Genomic DNA, 21,657 nt, shown 5'->3' on the forward strand with positions numbered 1-21,657 from the left:
TTTGAGAATATAGAAGAGTAAAGCCTACAAATGAAAGGAAACAAATGGGATGCCTATGGTACAACAACAATATTTTGAGGATTTTTATGGGCTTCTTTATTTTCTTTATTCTAATATGCATAGCAGTCATTATAAACAATTTGGGCAAACTATTATTTCAGCAACTGCAAATGAAGCATGTTTATGAGGCTTTTTAGATAAATTTCAGATTTATTTCAGGGAAATAAATGTAAAGAGGCTAACTAATAAAAAACATATTGTAATTGGGCTGAAAAATTCACTAAATTTAGATTCTGTTTCACTCAGCAACTGAGCAAAAGGGAACATGGGACTGGAAGTAGCCTGTTTTTCTCAGACAGCCCTGATTTTATTTTAACTTGAATAACAACAATATCCAGCACAGTTTGAGTTGCACATTGCAGCAACTGTTAGATAATTTATGACAGTCATGCAGAGGCAGAAGTTGATATGGTAATGAGCTTATAAAGGGTAACTATCTTCTGTCTCTTGAGATGTCCCACAGAAAGCTCTAGCCTGCTAAAGAAAAGGATGTAGCATTTTCTGGCAATTTATAGCCAGCCTCTGTTACTATCCCCATTCACAAACATGCAATGTTTCTCTTTGCTTGAGAGAAACCCACCTCTCACTTGCAATGGGGTATGCTCTGCTGCTGCAGGCTGAGATTTGAACTACTCAATTTCTTTTTTTTTTTTTTTTAATTTCAGTTTCCTGGCACTTTTATTCCTGACATTTAATTTTGTTCAGTGTGTTGGGGAGTATGTTGGTATGTCTTGCTTTTGATATAGAAATCAATTTTCTGCAGGTAATAGCTGTTTTCTGCACTACAACCTGTGTAATCAGCAGTAAATAAAATAAAGTGCAAAGACTTACATAGGGTAAAAGGATGGTATCACTGCTAACACCACACAAACTAATGAGGAACTGCAGTGTTATCCTAAGGTTGTTACTCCATTTTTCATTGTTGGCCAAAGCATTCCAGACATTTTCCATCTCTGGTCCAGGAATTTCATCTCCATACTGCAACGAATCATAGGCATACATTCTTTGAAATATGCAGACTTCCAAACTAAAGCATGTTCTTTTAGAACATTTTCTCACACAAAAAATTCTCAGTGAAATGCTGTAAAAAGTTACAGAACAGTATTTTAAATAGCTACCTGACAGATTTCAGAGCATTAACTCCATTTAAAACTATTTAGGCTCTGATCCACAGAAGGAACATAAGAGAACATAAAAGTCTTGAGGACTGTAAATTCAAAAAGAAATCCTAAAATTAAGTAGGATTTGTTTGATTGGTACAGACTGTTCCAGTGTAAAATTTCTGGTACTAGAGGGAAGAAACAAAACTTTTACAGGTTAGTTTCTTTGTTTGATTTTTTTTTTTTACCTTAGCTGTCATATACATGAGATTATTAAGAACCAGGGAGGTGGCCTCAGGTGAGCCCCAGCCATTGCCTTTTAGTCCACTTGTGACTGCTATTTCCCCATCCTTGTCCTTCAGTTCATCTTCTGGAGTGGTAGGGCTTGAGCCAGGGAGGAGCAGTCTGTTGTCTACCAGTTCAATATTATGAAGCCATGGTAGCAGATAGGTAAGCATGATCTGTCTTCCATTTGGATGTGTTGCTGGAAATCGCTGGCTTACCTCTAAAACAGTAAGAGTTGAAAAGGACAACATATTCATTTATGATGGAAACCCTAAGTACACTGTTTAAATCACATTCCTGATATTTGTTAAGACTACCTGATAGTTTTTACTTTGCACACCACAAGCATAAAAAACATGTTCTTGAATTTCCTGAAGAAAAAACATCGAATTAGTTCAGTAATAGCAAGCAATTGGTCATATCTTCTGTCTAAAATAACTAACTCAGTCTGGGCTAAGCAACAGAAAGTCACCCCTTGTTACTGTGCTGTGTACATATTAAGTAAGGTGGATGTCAATAAAGAGGAAAAAGGATAATTCAATTACTGGTGGTTACTCTAGAATTCCAAGAGCTTCTGGAGAATATACTAAAGTGTTCTGCAGATTATAAATGCCTCACTGGCCTCCAAGTTTCTAAGCTATAGTTTAAATAATAAGGCACTTATTATATTGAGTTTACAAAAGAAATCTTGCATGTATTGGGATCCTACTTCCTGTGGGAATGTCTATAAAATTCATAGCTGGCTGTCACTTCAGGAATACTTTTATACAGCACTTTATATAGTTTACAAAAAAAAAAAAAAAAGAACTGGCACTATAAGGCAAAGGGATTTGGAAAATCTGGGCTAAGAAATACAGCTTCCTGCCAAAGTGAACCACATTATCTCTCTGTACAAGAATTCTTCAGTAAAAAATCAGTAGAGCAAACATTTCCATTTTTTACTCCCTCCCTGTTTTTTAAAAATCATGAAGACACACTGTTCCCTCCTCTTTATGATTCTAGATGTACAGAAAGGCTGTCTCAGTTGGACCGTAGTATCCGGTATATCTGAGATTTTTTAAAATGATAGTCATTGCACAAACATCAGTAAGTGATACCAGAGATAATGAACAGCATTTGCTTAATGACAAATGAGACATCAGAATTTCCCTATACCAGTTATTTATAACTCATGGTATCTTGGGCACTGCGAAATGTTAGGGTGATGTATTGCTCCTTTACCCTCCCTCCAGCCCCTACAGACTAAGTAAAACAACAGAAAGGGATTTTAAGAGCCAGTAAAAATTTCCATGATTACAAACATTTGCATTCTATTATTTAAAAACTAGAGCAACACATAAGATTGATTAAACCAGATAAATATGTCTCAAAACATCATTGTTCCCAGGAATGGCCTCACAGTGGGCATATTCTGAATTGTGCTCCTGCAGGTCTCATTCTTTAACATTTTTCTCAGTAATCCTGAAAATATATTTCTGATAAATTTTTAAAAATGCTAAGATATGCAAATGTGGCAAATAACAAAAGGTAGAGATCACTCAGTATGCAAATGTGGCAAACAACAAAAGGTAGAGATCACTCAGAGTAATTTGAATCATTGGTAGAACTGGACACAGGCAATCAGTCTGCCCAAAGTCAAAGTCATGTTTATGTAGAAGGAAGACATACATCCTCACAAGTATGATCTTTGTAAATCTATGGGTAAGAAGAATCCCATGAGAACCCATCATAGTAGAGTTTGCCAATGTCATTTTACCTCATTCAGGGCACTTGTAATTTCAAAGTTAGCCCAAGATCACATAAGTGGCACAGAGTCCCCAAACAGGGTTTCTGTACATTTTGTGAATACCTCTAGGAAATATATATTGGATTCCTAAATCTGATTTGATCTGAACCAGAAAAAAAACAGGTCAAGCTAAATTTATAAACAGAACTGTGTTTCAAAATGGTAGCAGTCTAGCATTTGCAAAAAAATGTAAAGGAGATAATAAGTCAAATAAATACAGATACCTGAAAAAAGTGGAAGGGTAAGTTCAGGATACATCCTTGCTAGTTCATATGAGAGAAGGGCAAGTGAGACGCTGTAAAGAGGGGGCAATGGACCATGTGTCCCATACAAGATACTGCCTGGTCTTTGCTCAGCTACCTTTTTTGAATAAACAAAAAGCTTTGATTCAAGTATCTATAAAAGACAAAAGAAAAGAAAAAAAGGAATGAGACAAAAAAAACTGATTAAATCAGGAAATATCAGCGTTTGAAGTTTAGCTATCAGAGAATGCTCTGTATGTTTCAGAGTTATGCTCCAAATATGAAAGACATGATAGCATTCATTTCTATATAAATATTTGGGTTTCTATAGCCAAGACAAAACTGATTGTTTATTTTTTAAAAAAACTAATGTGCAAATAACAGTACTTTATAGGAAGTTCACCAAAAAGGTCTCCAAGGACAGAAGGAAAAAATAAGTAACTGATACATGCCTGCATAAGTTGCATGGAGATTTCATAAATCTCTCTGTTGCTGTCAGATGCCTTGAACAGCACCAAATTTAAAAGTGTCACGATATCAAAAGGATAGTTCCTAGAAGAATAAAAAGAACATTTTTGTGAATACTGGTGAGGAATGCAGATTATATTCACTCTGATTTACTCTGTAATATGGTCTAAAGAGTATGTCATCTTTCTTTCTTCTCTTCTACCATCAGAATATGGGAAAGGGAGCTCTTATGAATAAACACTGCTTGATCAAAGGACCATCTGGTGAATGGGAAGAAATAAAGGATTATTTATAATTACCTTGGACTAATGCTTAGGAATGCACTGAGTTACCCACAATGAGAAATGGAATACCTGTGTCTGTGACAGTCAATTCATTTTAATTTATAGTATAAACTGTTTACAGGACAGGCTGACACCCATGAAAGAAAATGGGCAGCATGAAAATTTCCAGGGATAAAGAATTTCTTAAGCCAAGATCGAATTAAAATAGTCCCTTTGGACAAAGGACATTATCTCTTGTCATGAACATTCTGAGGTATTAGAAAATTTTATGAAAATTGTTTTCAAAGAGTAAACATTAAGAACCACTTCAAAAAGCCTGCTATCTATAAAGTCAACATCAGTTGTAAGGTCAAACATATCAAAGTGTTAACTTAATGAGAATATTGTTAGAGGAGTAAATCTCCCATCACAGTATTTGGATTTGCACTAAATAGGTTTCTGTTTTCTCATGATGATTTGTAAATGCACTGATTAAATTGTGAACCATCAATGTATCACCCTAGATGTCAGCTACAGTGTTCCTGGATGGCTGCAGGATGCCTATTTGGACTTTTTAATATGGCACACCATGTGTGGCATGGGACATTCTTGGTAATTCCATATACTAGTTTCAAGCCAAGCTCTGTAACTGGCTTTTTCCCTTCCACAGCTTAAAAAATAAATACAAAAAGAAAAGAAATGAAGTGGTTTCTCTGTAGAAAGCTGGATGGACATGATCAATTGCTGCTCATTTTACAGGTAATTTAAGCAGTGTTCTCCTGATACATTTTTACAGAGGATACAGGAAAAACTATTAACAGCTTTCAAATATTAATAAAAATTCCCAGCTTGCTAGAAAGAGGACTTTCCATGCAAAATAAATCACAAAGATCATACACTAATTTTTTACTGTAAGAAAGGAAAAGAATAATTTTTAGATCACAGTAGCACAGATAACACAATTTGAGGAAAAAAGACTGGCTGAAACTGCTATGTTTCTGTGTTCATTAAAATAAAAACCCTGTTAACATAACTGAATTTGCAAACACCAAATTCCATTCATATTTTAAAAAATCTCCATGTAATGCAGTCTCTTGTCCAGTTGCTTCTGCGAGAACAAAACAGTGTTGCAGGAAAAATATGGAATTCGTCACTTATTTTGATTTTCCAAATCCAAATTATTTCTCTATTGAGTATTTCTCTATGCTGATCAGACATCTTGCCAAATTATTTTTGGTACAAGTAAATTTTCACATTTATTTTAATAAGACACAAATTACTGCATTATTTAATTTCTCTATAAACTTTTTATTTGAAAATAAAAAAGGGATAGAGTTTTATGAAGGCCTGACACAAAGCAATATTTGTATTCATGTCTTCACGAAGCTTGTGCTTGCTCAACATTAGCAGTAATGATGATACCAGTTGACAGGAAAAGAACTAAACAAATCAACTGAAAGTCAGTTTAGAAAAAGAACATGACTTTCAGGATAATGTCAAAATAATGACTTTCAAGCTATTGATATTTAAAACATTTTTCCTTTTAAAAATTAAATTAAAAACCATCCCAAGTATTTTGAAACCAGATTTATGACCTACATTCAAATAAAACTGTTGTAGCTTTGTTTGTATCTTTCTGAGCAAAATAGCATCAAAATTCCCCAGATTTCAAATATACCTATAGTAAGAAAATCTTCTACCTAGCACATAATTCCTTTTCAGAATCATGAAAATCAAGCTATACAGTCACAAAAACGCTTTGAGAAGAGTGAGTGTAACCTACAGCTCCTAACAATGCAGTGAGCTGAACCTTCAGTTTTCTTACATTTGAAAGTGTAGATTAATAAATTAATTAATACCTGCTGCCACACACAGTTGCAATGGCTTTGAAACACCCAGAGGCAAGCTGGTATGATCCTGTGTAACATCGATCTATAGCCCAGTTGAAGAGATTGATTTGATCAGGATTCAGTTCTAGCAACAGGACGACAACTTCACAGCCAAGCTGGTGAACCTGAGCAAACGTCAAAACATGATTAGTGGGGTCAGATATGTTCATTCTTTAAAATTCTCAGAGTGACACAGGCAAAACAGAGCAAAACTGGAAAATTCAAATATGTAATAAGAAATCAGAACATTTGTAATACATTTAATTTTAGGGATAGCAGAGTTGGAATGTGACTCAGGTTTCAATACTTATCACTTGAAAAAATGGTTTGCACAAAGACTACATAAATGAAATAGATTTTCCAAAACTGGGCACAATGACAAAAAAAAGCAGATTTTTTTGAATATCTAAGATAATTGATAGGTGTTCTTGGGCAACTTCCTTTTATATCAATTAACTGACTTGTTAACTATTTCCTACTTCATGTGAATTTTACACAGCGACAAACTTCCATGTTTATCCTTCTTTTGACTAACACAGAGCAAGGCAGATGAAGAAAAATACCTTTTACAAGACTGAAAATTTGTATTTTTAATCTAACCACATCAAGCAATCTAACGACTCTCCCTACAGACTGTGAACCCCTTAATCCGTGAATCCCACACCACTGCTACAAACGCAGCTAAGGCTTGGACTTCATGTTCTTTCAGTGCAGGATAGTGCTGATAACCAATGCCTATTCATATTCTGTCACCAAGTGTAGGTGACTGCTTGCAGAGACTGCATATCACTTGCACTTATCTTTATAGCTCTGTTCTTACCAATATTCCAAAATCCCATGTAATTTCTGAAGTATCTTCTCTGCAGCTATTCATTCTTTCTTTAAATTGTTCAACTTTTTTTTTTTTTTCCCTAATCAATTACCATTCCCAAAGCTTCTATTCTCTAGCTGCTTCACATGCATTGATTTATGTTCTGATATTTACCTTTCCTTAGCAGAGTTGTGTGTGCTGGTATGAGAGTTTTAGGGAGAAGAGCAGGACAAAGTGCAAGATACCAAAAGGGAAAGATTGCTGTCTCTCTGTTTCCACTTGATACAAATCACCAGTCTACTCCTCCTCATTCAAAAAGGCAGTTCAATCAGCTACAAACACAGAACTATGCCTATCTAGGTACAAAGTTGAAGCCCATCTTCACAGAAATGGAAAATGGCAAGAATAATCCATTACATGTTCTTTAAGAAGAAAGAAAACACTTTGTAAACTCTTTACTCCCTCAGTACAGTGAGTAACTGCCCATCAGTGTGCCATTTCGGTCAGTACTTACACGTAAGTCTTGACAAGCCAGAATGTTATCCAGCCATTTGTAAAGATATCCATCAGGGGAGAGACCAACATTATCAAACACAGGTCCACAGCAGAGCACAGCCGACATGGCCTGGAAACACATGGAATTTCAGTCACCCAAAAAGTAACACAATCAACCTTTCAGAACGATTTGAGTCCAGGCTAACAGGACTGCCACTTGCTTTCTGTTTGGAGGGAACTATGGGGGAAATGGTAACAGCTGACTGACTGGTAGAATTCAGTAATTATTTTGCTAGAGACTTTAGTGAATTCCAGATCATGCTCAAAGCATTCTGGGGTGAGTACTATCTTCAAGATATATTTTGTCATTTTACCCAGTATTCATAAATCAAGCTACAAAAACAATTGAAATATACTCAGATGTTTCAATTGTATGTTACTGAAAAAATTAAAACTCTCTTACAGCAAGTGGTTCAGCTTATGTAAGTACATAAGCTATTACTTTCCCAGCTTACTCATGCAGGGGAGTTGCAACTAGTTATGCCACAGAAGTACATTATTATTGAGCATGTCTCCAGGCAAGCGTGGGAGGCATTCCAGAGTTCTACACTGGTACAGATTCAGTACCCTGAGGTACCTAATTTGAGCACCTAAGAGCTCCTTGCTGAATCTGGTAAATTAACAGCTAAGTAAAATTTCAAAATGCACTCTGGTTTTTAAAATAATTAGCTTTGAAAAGTGTCAACAAAGAAAAAAAAATTAACTTCAATGCTATATTCTATGATACCACTGTACAATTACATATGAGCATACGAGTTTGCATCAAGTATGCCAATTCAAATTTCTTTGAAGTTAAAGGAAATAGATCCCACAACAAATTGAATTTTCACTGAAAAATTGCTGCTACTGGCTTGTATAGTGGAACTTTAGTACCTTTAATGCACAATACTGGTATCTTGTAATCTGGTGATTTCTGTCACTGTAACGGTCCAGTGGTGTGAACATAATACTGAAAGGTCCTGCCCACTGACTGAATAAGATGAACAGGTGATGCCTCAAGCTCTGCTGAGGGAAGAGAAACCTCCTGTGGTGAACTAAGTGAACAGAAGTAGAAATAGTTGTGATTTGTTAATATTAAATACACATTCATGTGGCACAATGCTTACATGATTTTCAAATTTCTACAAGTTCAACATAGACTTACTCCAAAGTATCTAAACTCCTTTAAAAAATCTAACCAAGTGAGTAAGGTGCATCTTACTTCTAAGAGCCTTCAGTTTTGGATTAATGTGGAGTTATACAAACATGTACATCTGACTATAGAAAAGCATTTAAGAATCTAACTATAAAATCAGGGTTTTTCACTGCCTCCTGCATTCCTTTCATGGCAAATATTTATTTGGTTTTTCCAATTCTTTAAATTTGAGCCTAAACAACACATGTGTCTTGCTCTAATACAGTAATAAGAAAAGGACAATAAATAAAATAAACTTGGTGGCACTTTTTCATGACAAATATGTGGTATATATTCTGAACAGCTGAGTTACCTGAGCAAATGAAAAAAAAAGCCTCAGACCTCATCTTCCAGTAATTACATTCAGGCCTTTAAAGCAGAGATTTTTTTTGTCTTTTGCTAATGTAATTGTGTTATATCTCTGAACTGATATTGCAATACATAAAAAGCATGAAATCAACTGGATAAATCTTTGTGATACATTTGACTCAGGTAACATGGGATACTGTCTCAAGACCTTGGGCAAATTTTTCACTGTGCTTAATATTGCACATTGTCTGCATGTACTTGTATTTTTCAAGGCTGTGTGAGTTTATGAAGAGTCTGGCATCAAGTCAGATGGGACAAAATAAGAGGAAGAAATCTTGAGTCCCTGGAGGTCACAGACAATTTCTTTGATTGGCTTTTAAAGAGGCGATTCTTTGACATGACTATTACAAGCTTCATCAAGTTTTATTGGTATTTTTATTTCAATCTTAATAGACTTCAGAATACTTTATTTTTCTATATTCCACTTTACATTCATTAAATGAAAATTCAAAAGCAGTGAAAAAAGCACAGACAAAAAAAAAGAAACAAAAACCTACTTTTCCAATATTTATATTAAATGCATAATTTAGCTCCATACCTGGAACACACTGAATCAAGTTGGCAATCATTGCACTGAAATGTGCTCTCATATCCTTAAGGATTTCAACTTCTTTATCATTTTCAGCCTCCAAAAGCATGCGAGTCAGATCAACATATTCTAAGAACAAGGCTCCAAGGGCTAGTGTATCTCTTTCTAAGGCTCCATTTGTACTAGCATAAAGAAAAGGTTCACATGAGTATAGAATACAGAGTAGTTATTCCACAGTTTTTTGAAAAAAATGCATGTAAATCTCTCCATATCTTATAGATCACAAAATTCTTCAAAGAACATACTGACATAATCTCAGTGTAGCACTGAGAATTATTTAATATAAAAAATCAGTATTTATGATGAGTGATAGTCCTACCTGTCACTTATAACACCAGCATCAGCAAGGAGTTCAAAAATTCGCAGTAGTTGCAGTCTTAGTAGATCTCGTCGTTCTCGACGTTTCTTGTTCTTGGAATTTAAAATAACAACCATGATTATATGCACAGGTGTACACATTAAAAATTAGTAGCTTCAGAAATGTCAGTATTGTAGTGAGATTTAAGAATTCCAGTTCAAAAATTTTCTTCATGAAGGAACCTGAGTACTTTTGGATATTGCACTGTAACATTGTGCTTATACATCAACAAAGAACTGAATATGATCAATTTTTTGTCTTTGTAAGTATCCTTGAAAAAAAAATACTTACAACTGCCTTAGTATTTATTGAAAATGTGGAAATGAAATAATGAAATACTGGATAAAAATAACTAATATTCAAGGCACCTGTACCAAAAACCCATGCTATCTTCAGGTAACAGGGATATTAATGTCAGTTTAATGGCATCTAGTTTGGGAGCTGGAGGCACTTATAGTGCAGAACGTATATCCAGACCTAAGGAAGGTATCTTAGTGATTAGCCATTCCTGAATTTGGCAATGCTGCAGCACACCGTCATTCACATTCAAGTGAGCTCCTAGCAGACACCACTCCACTCCAGTACTGGGTGTGTTGACTGCAGGGGTTTTGCCCAAAGTAATGTATCCCTCCCACAGAGCAGGACTGCAAGGTTGTTAACTGGCTCGTTGTATCTCTCTGTCTTCTAGAAAGCTGTCCTTTCAGTCTTCTATCTTTCCTGGAAAGATGTGAATGCAACAAGGCCTGTTCTTTGCTGAAAGGCAAAATTGACTTGTTTGCATTCTGTATCCACCCTAAGCAAGAAAAACATGAGAAGATAAAAAAAACCTGTGCTGTACTCAAAGAAACAAGAAAAGCTCAGAGAAAATGCAGATTTTGCTCTTCAAAACTAAGCAATACTACGATCAAAGGCTTATCTCTCCCAGGACTCTGTCTCTGTCCTTGGCCAGCAGTAGATGTGTGGGAGAACAAAATCATGCTGTGTCTGGTATTCTGACCCAGAACTGGCAGAATTGCAGCATCCCAGCGAAAGGTTTTATTCAAATAATTATGCCATTTGATTTGTTCTATTCGGAGTCCTGTTCTTCTCTTGCTACGCCTTTAAGGCTCCAGGAAGCACAAGTAGAGAAAAAAGCAGTTTTATTGTAATACAGTATTTACCAGAAACAGCTGCCTCCTGCAGCAGTGTCAGAGGTGATCTGGCAAGATCTGTGCCAGCGTCCACAGGACGGATCTTGTGTTAATGTCCATTTTGGTTTATCCCTGCAGCTCTTGGCCATGCTGGGACTTCGCTTCCTAGTCATAGCATATGTTCAAAGGACATTGGTTCTGCTGTGTTGGATACCTGCCTGCTGACACGGAGGCCTGCTATGTTCTCTACAGCCACACAGCCCATGCAGTCATTCCTGGGCTTCCAGGTGGCACTGCTTTGCAGGAAGGTGTCCCATTTATTCATATCAGGAAAAATACAGGAATTAACATTGCCATCTCTTGTTCTCATATTCATCTACTGACAATTCCATGTGCTAAATTTGCTCTTGCTGCATGCAGTAAACTTCTGAATTCTTCCAGTTCCTTTCCTGAGGGTACTCCGGATATGTATGTCTCCAGAAAAGGTTTTTCAAGTCTAAATTGTCTTAAATGGCACACAGATAAAATGCAGAGGCAAGTGGCTACACTAAGGTGTATCAATCCACTTCTGCCCAGGAATGGAAGCCACACAACAGAATCGAGGTGTGAGGCAATGCAGAATGGAAATGATTGTGGATGTTTACCAGGCACAGAATTATTAAGAACTGTCCATGAGCCATCTCAGATGTCTATCTTGGTGCCAGATGGAATGGCCCAAAACTGAGTCAAGGAGGGAAACCTGAGCAGAACTTGAGTCCAGGACTGAAGCTCTCCCCATGGCTTTTCTGTTTAGCTGCATAGACACATCCTGTGACAAAACTGCTTATTGAGGCTACAGACTTTACCACCACAGGTTTTTAAGAACACAGAATTCTCTCTTGTATGGGTTGGAAGATCTGTTGGGAACCCTTCCAGCACTACTTTCTCTTGTAACTAAAGAGAGCGCTATAATGAAGGTGAAAACTCTGATGAATTTGTCAGTTAACTGAATGTATTTGGAATGAATCCTGTGCCATGTGATCCAGGATGACCCTGCCTGAGCAGGGAGGCTGGACCACTTCGGTCCCTTTCAGCCATTCTGTGATTCCATGAAGTTGAAATAGGTAACCCTGCCTGCCCTGAAATAAAAGCACATCTAAACATTGCTACAAAACGTGATGTGTTAAAGCTGTTTTTTTTTTTTTCAGATACTTAAAGTGAATTTCCAATATATGCAAGTTCTGTATCAGGAGGTTCCATATTGGATGGGAAATTTTTCCTCAGGATAGAAATCTATATTGTACATTTCAGATCACTGATAGAATTTAAATTATACTGGGTTTTAATGGAATTATTTTAAATTATGCAATTAATAACATTCTTGTTGCAAACAGAATTATTTTGCTAGTTAGTACAAAAGAACAAAAGAATATATTTGTATTTCAAACAGACAGAATTACTATTTTAAAAATAATTTTTCATTTAAAAAAACTAGTACATTTCATTTTTGCAACTGACCTCTGGTCTTCTTTCTAGGGCTTCTTTCATTAGTGGGTGGAGTTCTTCTACTAATTCCCTAAATTAAAAAAACATAAATACTTAAAATCTAATGTCCTTTGAAAAGCATAGATATTTTATCGAACTTGTAAAAATGAAGCTCTAAAGTGCAAATAAAAATTTAAATATATAGGTAAGTTACAACAAAAATAAAGCACTTATATTATAGGCAAATAACTGAGAATATGATAAGTGGAGAAGTACCTGAAAACAAGGGAATTTGTTCTTCCAAATCCTAATACAAGTGATTCTGTTATTTCTATGCTTTCAAGTCTCATCAAAGGAACTAGCTGCTTTAGTAAGACTCCAACAGATGGAGTTCCAATAGCCTAAAATACATTAAAATATTGTTGAATTTGTCAGGATATCAATATTAAGTAAACACAATTTTTTTTACAAACATTGTCTGAGAATCAATACATATTTAAAAAACATGCTGGAATGATTTTACTATTATGGATATCAATCCACCAGTCTAACTGGATATCTGCTACCTGACAATCATCTCAATAATACCTAACAAGTAAATACATCTGGGAAATCTCTTAGTACAGATTATTGCAATTTACTTTATTTGTTGTTTCATTAAAATATTCCAGTAATTGCATTTGTGGAGCTACTATTCCTCTCAGGTTGCTACTACTTGAAAGCGTATTTTATATATTATTGCTTCTGATAGGCATATATCCAACAGGAATACAATTTGCATTCAGAAATATGCTTTATTTCCTAATGCTTTAAATTTATGAATTGCAGTGCTCTACAAAGAAAGAAAGGGGATGAGAAACTAAAGTTAATTTAAAAACACATGTTCAGACCTTCTATATTTTGAATGCACATTGCCCAGAATGCAAAAACAAAAAAAGCACTATATTGAAAACACCATGGTTCTTGACAAATATTAATCATCACATCATTACATAATGCCAGATATTTTAATTGTTAATTATGTGTTATGTAGTTTGCATATATCAAAATATTCCCTAACTGAACTAATTTCATCAGAATAGGATTTTGCATGCAGATGCAGCTTAAATTCTCCTAAAGGAATAATTTACTTGTAACAGGTTGCATCACCTTATTATCATAGTTCATTGTTCCATCAGGAGTGGTAGCCATGATCTCTGGTGTTGAAGCACGCAGGTGTCCTGGGCTCATAATACTGGGCTTTGCTACTCCAAAACACAGAATAAGGTAGTTTCTCCACAAAGTAACATAGTTGTCTCCGCTGCTTGCTGTACTTGTTTTCTTTGCATTAACAGGAATACTAGAATTTAAAAATACATTGTAATTCTTAAAATGATCTTCCAGTCTTAATTACAAGTACTAAGGTCTTAATTACAGTAGTTTAAAACATTTTAAGAGGGAATAAATAATGTTATGTATCTACCAGCTGCAATTCAACATGTCATGATAGACAAGAAAAATCAATGAAGGTAGAAAAAAAATGGGAGTTTTCCACCTTACAAGTTGCAATTATGAAACTCAAACCTGTGTGGTGCCAATTTCTGTGTGCCACACCTTGCAGAATATGTGGACTGATACTCAAACACGAGACCAAAGAAAAGTTTATATTAAAATCACTATATTAAAGTCACACAGCCCATACAAAAGAAAGTGAAATGTTGATTTCCACTTACTTTGGATCCACAAGAGGCATTATCAACTGCAGCCTCGTGAAGGCGTATGGCCAGGCATAGCTGAGTGCTGTAGGACAGTGCTTTGGTAGATTCTCCTGCCTAAGAAAACTGAAGAGGCAGAGAACCCATGGGTCTTTAACAGACTGTGCAAAAATCCAGACGTGGGAAGGACTTTTCACATCATAATGACTATTTACTAGCACAGCATTCCACTCCACCAGCCACTGCAAATCCACGCTGTGTGTTAACGGGATTGTTGTCTACGGAGAGAAAAGATAAATTAACACTCCTTGCTGTACTAGTCAGAAACTAGGCACAGAGGCAACACATTTGCTTTGCTTTATTATTAATAAACAGAATGAAAGCAAAAAATTCAAACCTTGGCCTCTAAAAACTGCAACACCCAAACCCAGGTGCTGCTATTTCAGACAAATTTCCTAATTCCTGTATTATGAAGTCAGAACGTCTCTTTCTTGCTCAGTTTCTGTTTCCAGATGCACAGGGGCCCAACCTCCCCACCAGTTTAATATCCACTTCTGTGCTGGTTTTGGCTGGGGTAGAGTTTATTTTCTTCTCAGTGACTGGTATGGGGCTGTGTTTTGATTTGTGATGAACACAGGGTTGTTTTTGTTATTGCTGAGCAGGGCATGCACAGAGCCAAGGCCTTCTCTGCTTCATGTACTGCCACGCTGGAGAGGATGATGGGGAACCTTGGGAGGCTGGGAGGAGACACAGCCAGGACAGGTAACCCCACCTGACCAAAGGGAGATTCCAGACCATGTGACATCATGCTCAGCATATAAAGTGGGGGAAGAAGAAGGAAGAGAGATGTTTGGAGTGAAGACATTTGCCTTCCCAAGTCACCGCTATATGTGATGGGGCCCTCCTCTCCTGGAGATGGCTGAACACCTGCCTGCCCATGGGAACTGAAATAAGGAATTCATTCCTTATTTTGCTTTGCTTGTGTGTATACCTTTTGCTTCCCCAGTTAAACAGTCTGTATCTCAACCCGCAAGTTCTCCAGCTTTTACCCTTCTGATTTTCTCCCTGATCCCACCAGGGGGAATTGAGGAAGCAGCTGTGTGATGCTTGACTACTACTTGGGGTTACTTTTTAAGCACACAAATTTGTGGCTCAAATCCACAGCCCTGGAAAAGGCACTCAGTGTGGATAGGACCATTTGTTCTTTAACTTAATCAGGCTGAAAAGTGCCCCAAATGGATTGCTCCTGGTCTCTGGAAATGGGCCTTTCACTAATCTCTAGGACAGCATGTTGTCTTATGTACCAGTTCTCCTACTGACACTTTTTTATTTAAAATGCTCAGTCTCTGCTTCTTACGATGCATGTCGGACACATTAGACCCCTGAGAGAGCGAAAGAGAGATTCACCCCTGCTGTGAATTACTCTGGAGATTACACTCAGGCATGCAGGCAGGTCACTTTCTGAGAATACAAGGGAGCTAAAGCTGATTCCCTTCTCAAAAAGATGATAGCAGCGAGTGCCTCCAGCATTAGGTGGTGCTGGCGATAAGATTTTCTCAACTGTTCTTTTTTCTGTATGCAGTATCTTTCATATCCACAATTACTTTCATGGAACAGATTGTCTGGGACATTGTGGAGCCTTGGAGCTCCTGGGTAAGTCGCTGGAGCCTTAAAGCTGTAGGATTTCTTTGATTTAGCAGTATTATTTTTAGTATTTCATGTCTAATATTTGTTATGCAAACACAAGCAGTAACAGTAAAGCAGTACTTACTGAATCTGAAACAGCCACATGAATAAAGCTTTCAAGAATAGAAGAACTCAACTGATCCATGACATCAATCATAGGTCTGTCATCATCCTGAATAACACAGAGAATACAAGTTTACTGCTCTCCTGACCAAATTATTTCCCTTCTTATGTTTCTGGGATATGCAACAGAAACATCTAAAAATTATGACATTATTCTAAAGTAGCTAAAAATATTAATTGTTGATGATGAGTACATTTTGTCTTTTTCAAATTAATCTCAGAACTAAGTCTGAGCTGTGGTTTGAAATGAAGTTAATTTGTGGCTTTAGCTCACTGCTTAGCGAACAAAAGCACATATCAGAAAATCCCAAATGACTTTGGATAGCTGGTATCAAAAGACTGAAAAATTAGCTTACTGTTTATTGAAGCATTCCTTTGCCATGAAAACACATATTTGTGTTCTTAGGCATTTAGATGGCTCACTGAGCTGTGACTGCCAGTACACAACATGGGTCTACATATTTCTGTGTCCATAAAAAAGACTTAGAGGTCTTTACTATAGAAGGAAAATGTATGTGAATGATCCTGAAAGTGTCTTATGCTGTGGGTTTTTTCACCAACAGTGGTATGCTACAGGAATGGGCTTCATTTCCAATGTAAATTTATAATCTTGACAATACAAAAATGACCCATGCAATAAAAAAGGTTTTACAGTGTATTTCATATTCACATCATTCCAAGAGAAAATAGAAGTTGCTGTACATTTCCCTTCAAATTCTTATACAGGGCATTTGCCATTCATGTTACATTATTGAGTCCATATAAAGGTTTGCAGTGTTAAGGCAAAAAGAAATAGTAAACTGAGATCAAATGCTTTTTTATAAACTAAGTGCATACCTGCTACACTGCAGCAATTATGGTAAAAGCAACTGTAACATCAGTTTATCTTCAGGATATTTTAACTCAAAGTTCCAGAAGAGAAAAATCCTACCTCTGCCTGGCCTAGGGCCAAGAATAAAGAACGGATTTCTCGGAGGATTAGAACAGCCAGTTTCCGCGTCGCAACCTGGAAACTGCACAGCAGAACCAGCGCGAACCCTTCGACTGCATGCAGGACGTTGGAATAGGGGCTTCTTTCAGACTGTATCCTGTGGCTGGATCCATTTGGTATCAACTGTAGAACAGTGCAAGGGGGGGAAAATGGAGTGGTGGTGTTTGCAAACCAGGTCTCCAAGAAATATTCTAGTAACTAGGACATACAAAGAATCAAATCAATCCTTTCCTCTAATTTTCAATTAATCTATCCTCTTTTTTCCACCCTCCACTAAAAAATGAATTAATTAATGAGTCAGACGGTTAACACCACACTTTTTATACTCCAGATAGCATGTCCTCAGGTTGTTCTTTGGTCCTGTAGCAGCCAACACCTTAGGCAGGTGGCCTCTAGAACCCAACCCCACCAGTAAAGTGTAGCAATATTTAATGAAAAGTTTGTGAGGACTCTCTTTTCTACATTTGTATGTACTCCGGTTATTACCTATTCATTAACAGTCCTCTGTGATAGAAAACACACATCTTCTTTGCCCAAAGGAAAACATACTCAGTGTGATTAGTTTAGGAGACAAGAAGCCTAAAAATCATTTCTCATAATGAAAATATCTGTGGGACAGTGCAGATGGGAGAAGCAGGAGAAAAGCTGCTTAGTTCCCAGAAATGTTTGTAACACATAGAGGCAGCAGGCGACGGTAACAATCAGGTTCTTTGATATTTCTGAATCAACCAAGGGAAAAGAAGATCCACTTCACTATTCACAGCATTCCCACTAGCATTATCAATCTGTTTCAGTCCTGGGAAAATGTTCTTCTGCCACATCTACATACACATATTTCCCTTTATGTGCTTTTGTTGAACTGCATATTTTAGTTTGACATGCATTCTCTTATGTTGCTCAACAACAACATCTGCTGTATTACACAAGGACATGTCTGTCCTCAAAAGACACATGAACTAATTACCTAAAAAAAATTTTGCATAGTGAATTCTTCTCAGGTGAGTAAATACGAAACACACAAACCACCGTGGTATCAAGGAACATAATTTCTGCCTTCAATTAGTAAAAATGTTGTGACACAGATCTTTTGATTCCATACCTCTGCAGATCTGGTTTTGGCCTGCTCAGAAGCTTTTCCTGGAGTGTGTATTACAAGCTTCCATTGCGTAAGCAATTGTAGCAGCAACTTCAGGGAAGTATCAAGAAGGGTATGATGCATATCATTCACTTCACGTAGCAGAAAATTAGTGAAACCAAAGAGTACATCCTCCCGCCAGTCAACAAAGTCAACAAGTAGGCCCTGAAGAGAATTCTGTGCAATGTGTCGAAGTTCATCATCCATATGGATGGACAGCCTGTAAGTAAAAGTAAATGTCAGATAATAAAAGATATGAGGAGTGTTTATCACTACATGAAAGTGATGGAAAATTCCCACTGACAATGGTGGATGATGCTATCATGGTTTCATTATTGCTGACCACAATTAACATCCTTGACCTGTTTTCTATATTGTAATCGTTGCTACAGCAGAAGATATTAATGGATCAAAAAGAAGTGTGCTCCCCTCCTCAAACAGGGTATCTTTAAAGTACACAATTTGGTAACTTTTCTCAAACTAAGTATATTTTTTATTTATTCATAACTCAATAACTTCCATGTAGGTGTGATAATAAAAGGCTTACAAATAAATACATAATTTCAGAATTTATGCATTTATTTTTTAACATTAAATATAAAATTAAAAGAATCACACAACAAGTCAGGTAACAGTTAAAACAAATCTTTAGCCAAGATGCATATCACAGCAAATAACAGCAAATCTTCATAAGAATTAAAATAAGGCATTTGAATTGAAAACTGCTTTGTGTTTTGAATAACTTAGGATGAGGAAATGCTGAAAAGAGCCTCAGGACTTTCTATACTTTTAGAAACACGCTGAACATCCTCAAAGTCCTTCTGAAAGATAGTGACATTTCAGATCCCATTTTCTAATTTTATTTTGTTCTTTATTTGCGTCATGTTGAAGTCCTTCTCAACATAAAAAAAAACTTTCTTTTAACACAGAAATCATCAAACCACTTCTGTGTTAGAAGCTGGCAGAATAAAGTAAATTCAGATTAGCGTGTTCTGCAGTTTTTGGTTCATTGCCTTTATGATGCATTTTGTTTTAATTACCCATGAGACTGTAATTTCCTGTAGTGTGTTAGAACTAATTTTCAAAGTATTTTATCTACATTTCATCTACATAGTTGAAAAGGAGAACTCATAATGAAGTGGACAGAAAGGTAGGAGAAAAAAACCAAAAATAGCAAATGGAGTGGAACCAAAGTCCATTCAGTTGGAAGTGTATGATGAGATGTGATTCATAAAAAATCTGGTTCATTATAGCTGCCTAATTTGGAGGCAGGGGACATTTTATTTAAGCAAAAACAACTGCCATGAAAATTCACCCCTGGCGAGTATGACTCCAAAAATAACTGTTATGCTTTAATAACCATGTGACCTTCTGTATATATCTAGAAACACAGTATTTTGTTGTGCTAAGAAATGATAATTTTTGTCTCCCTTTCAGAATGCCAAAACCAGATAAAAAAGCAAAACCTTTTGAGACCATAATTAACTCATCCATGAAATGACATTCACAATGACACAAAGCAATAACAGAGAAGAGGATACAAAAGACATTTCCTAAGCCCAAGTTACTGTCCAGTGGCACTATCTAACAAAATGAAATTCAAATTGAGCATAAGAATGCATCTATGAATTACCACTGTATGACAGCCAGTGCAGGAAGCAAGTACGAGTTTCTTTGCACTTGAGTCAGGTAAATTTAAGACATGCTTAGGAATTTGTAATGAATGGGGCAGTGAAAAGGCAAAAGATACAGTATATACTTGACATCTGCTTCATGGTTTATAATTTGAATACAGCTGTCCTGAAAAAAAGTCTAGCTGCTGACTTACAGACTTCTTCTGGAAACCACCAAAAGACAGATCTGTTGTGAGGATAAAAAACTCAAACCAAACTGTGAATACAAGAGCCAATTAACTCAAAGACATAACTTCATCTCTTGTGAAAAGAAAATATTTAACAGCTTTCTATCTCAACAGCACAGGCCCACAGAAATCCCAGGCAGAACAGCTTCTAGGGCTCTTTTAAAAAACAGGGAGAAACTGAAACCTTACCTCTTCTTAGTTTCTTATCCCTGTATTGAGTCTAGTTTCTGACCCAGAACACACAATATTGTAATGCAGAGTTCTCTACAACTGCAGATGCTTACCTTCTGGGCCTACACTTTCAAAATTGGGAGAAGTAGTCAGTCTGGTCTCAACTAAACATGGGTCAGTATACAGAATGCAGAAGCAGCTCTGGTGCTGGGGCATTCTGGTAATTTACATTAAGTCTAGGCCAGGTATTAATTCTTTAAACAGTTTATTACTTTCTTCACTGAACATATATTTTTGAAGACAATTTTCAGTTCATGCTCTCCCAGGCTAAATTAAATCTAATTTTTTTCAATTCACTTATCTTTTCCCCCCCTTTTTCTCTGGTCAGCCTCTTCTTCAGCCACAGTGCCCCAGCTTGCATGCTGTTCTCCAAATCAGGCATCCTTGATATTGATTAGACCAGAAGGAATTTTTGAAAAACTTCTAAATCTATACATGTGAGTAAGGTTTGTCTTTTCACAGGAACATCACTTCTTTTTATCTGTTCAGTTTGTGATCCTGCTCTGCAATACTGAGACTCTACCCAGCTGTTTCAACACCACTCTATATGTCTTCTGAACTTCTTCTTAACTGTTTGTTAATTGCTTTCCAGCCTATTATGTAGCTACCTATTTTACCTAATTTGTGATTCCCTTGTTTATACTTAGGAATATGACTTAAATCACTACCAACATCTCAAAGATGCTGTAGCACGAGTACACATAGGAGAAGAGAACAGATTTCCAAAGTTCGCCTTCTTGGGGAAAGGCGGAGCATGTAATTACTTCAGAAGTTGCTCTAGAGAAGCTTCCCTCAGCTCCTCTTGATGTCTCACTTCTTTTCACAGTCAGAGTCAGATAACTCAGCAAACTCACGGCTTGCACTGTACCAGCAGGGAAATTACCCAAGAAACACAGAATCACAGCTTGATTGAATAGATACGTGCCTTTTACCAGCTCAGTTAAGGCCCTTAATAATGACAGAACTCTAGTTAAAATATTGGATTAAAGGAAAACATGTCCTTTTAAATTTCTCTTAAGCAGAATTGAGGCAACTGTTTAATAAGGTATCTGTATAATTTAATAATGTAATTATTTAAAACAACCTACAAGTGATTTATAGCAGACAATGTGCACACAAGGAAATCAAGCTGGCCAGGCACTACCGCACATTACTACTGCTGGCTGAGAATCTGGCTTGTTTGGCTGTCTGCACTCTCCAGAATCAATTGTTTCACTGTGTTAGCACATCACTGAGAGCTGGTTGTTCATAGAGCCGAAAAAACTGGTTTTGTATGTAGCCTTCTGGCTCCCACATCTGCAATGTTTGAAAAGCAGGAACAGGGTGGCAAGGTTTGCTTTGCCCAGAGTTACCTGAGAACAATATGCTGCAAAGCCCTCTTGGTTCAATTTAA

The 21,657-nt window shown here is 36.6% G+C and overlaps 1 protein-coding gene across 9 annotated transcripts in view; it reads right to left on the bottom strand.

Annotated features, from left to right (window-relative positions):
• The window catches only part of FRY (FRY microtubule binding protein), a 180,545-nt gene that overhangs the window by 61,294 nt on the left and 97,594 nt on the right, over nt 1–21,657 (bottom strand). For all 9 annotated transcript variants that reach the window (XM_072930174.1, XM_072930158.1, XM_072930153.1 and 6 more), the window contains 16 exons: nt 18,137–18,392; nt 16,978–17,160; nt 16,009–16,095; nt 14,256–14,515; nt 13,693–13,882; nt 12,820–12,944; nt 12,577–12,634; nt 9,911–10,002; nt 9,541–9,713; nt 8,333–8,493; nt 7,419–7,529; nt 6,064–6,218; nt 3,926–4,025; nt 3,456–3,627; nt 1,409–1,665; nt 892–1,038 (listed from right to left, as the gene is read on the bottom strand). In XM_072930174.1, coding sequence (XP_072786275.1) covers nt 892–1,038; nt 1,409–1,665; nt 3,456–3,627; nt 3,926–4,025; nt 6,064–6,218; nt 7,419–7,529; nt 8,333–8,493; nt 9,541–9,713; nt 9,911–10,002; nt 12,577–12,634; nt 12,820–12,944; nt 13,693–13,882; nt 14,256–14,515; nt 16,009–16,095; nt 16,978–17,160; nt 18,137–18,392 — 2,527 coding nt within the window. The remainder of the gene's footprint in view (nt 1–891; nt 1,039–1,408; nt 1,666–3,455; nt 3,628–3,925; nt 4,026–6,063; nt 6,219–7,418; nt 7,530–8,332; nt 8,494–9,540; nt 9,714–9,910; nt 10,003–12,576; nt 12,635–12,819; nt 12,945–13,692; nt 13,883–14,255; nt 14,516–16,008; nt 16,096–16,977; nt 17,161–18,136; nt 18,393–21,657) is intronic.

Source organism: Taeniopygia guttata, chromosome 1 (genome assembly GCF_048771995.1).
Source record: "Taeniopygia guttata chromosome 1, bTaeGut7.mat, whole genome shotgun sequence".
In the NCBI taxonomy this organism is placed as follows: domain Eukaryota; kingdom Metazoa; phylum Chordata; class Aves; order Passeriformes; family Estrildidae; genus Taeniopygia; species Taeniopygia guttata.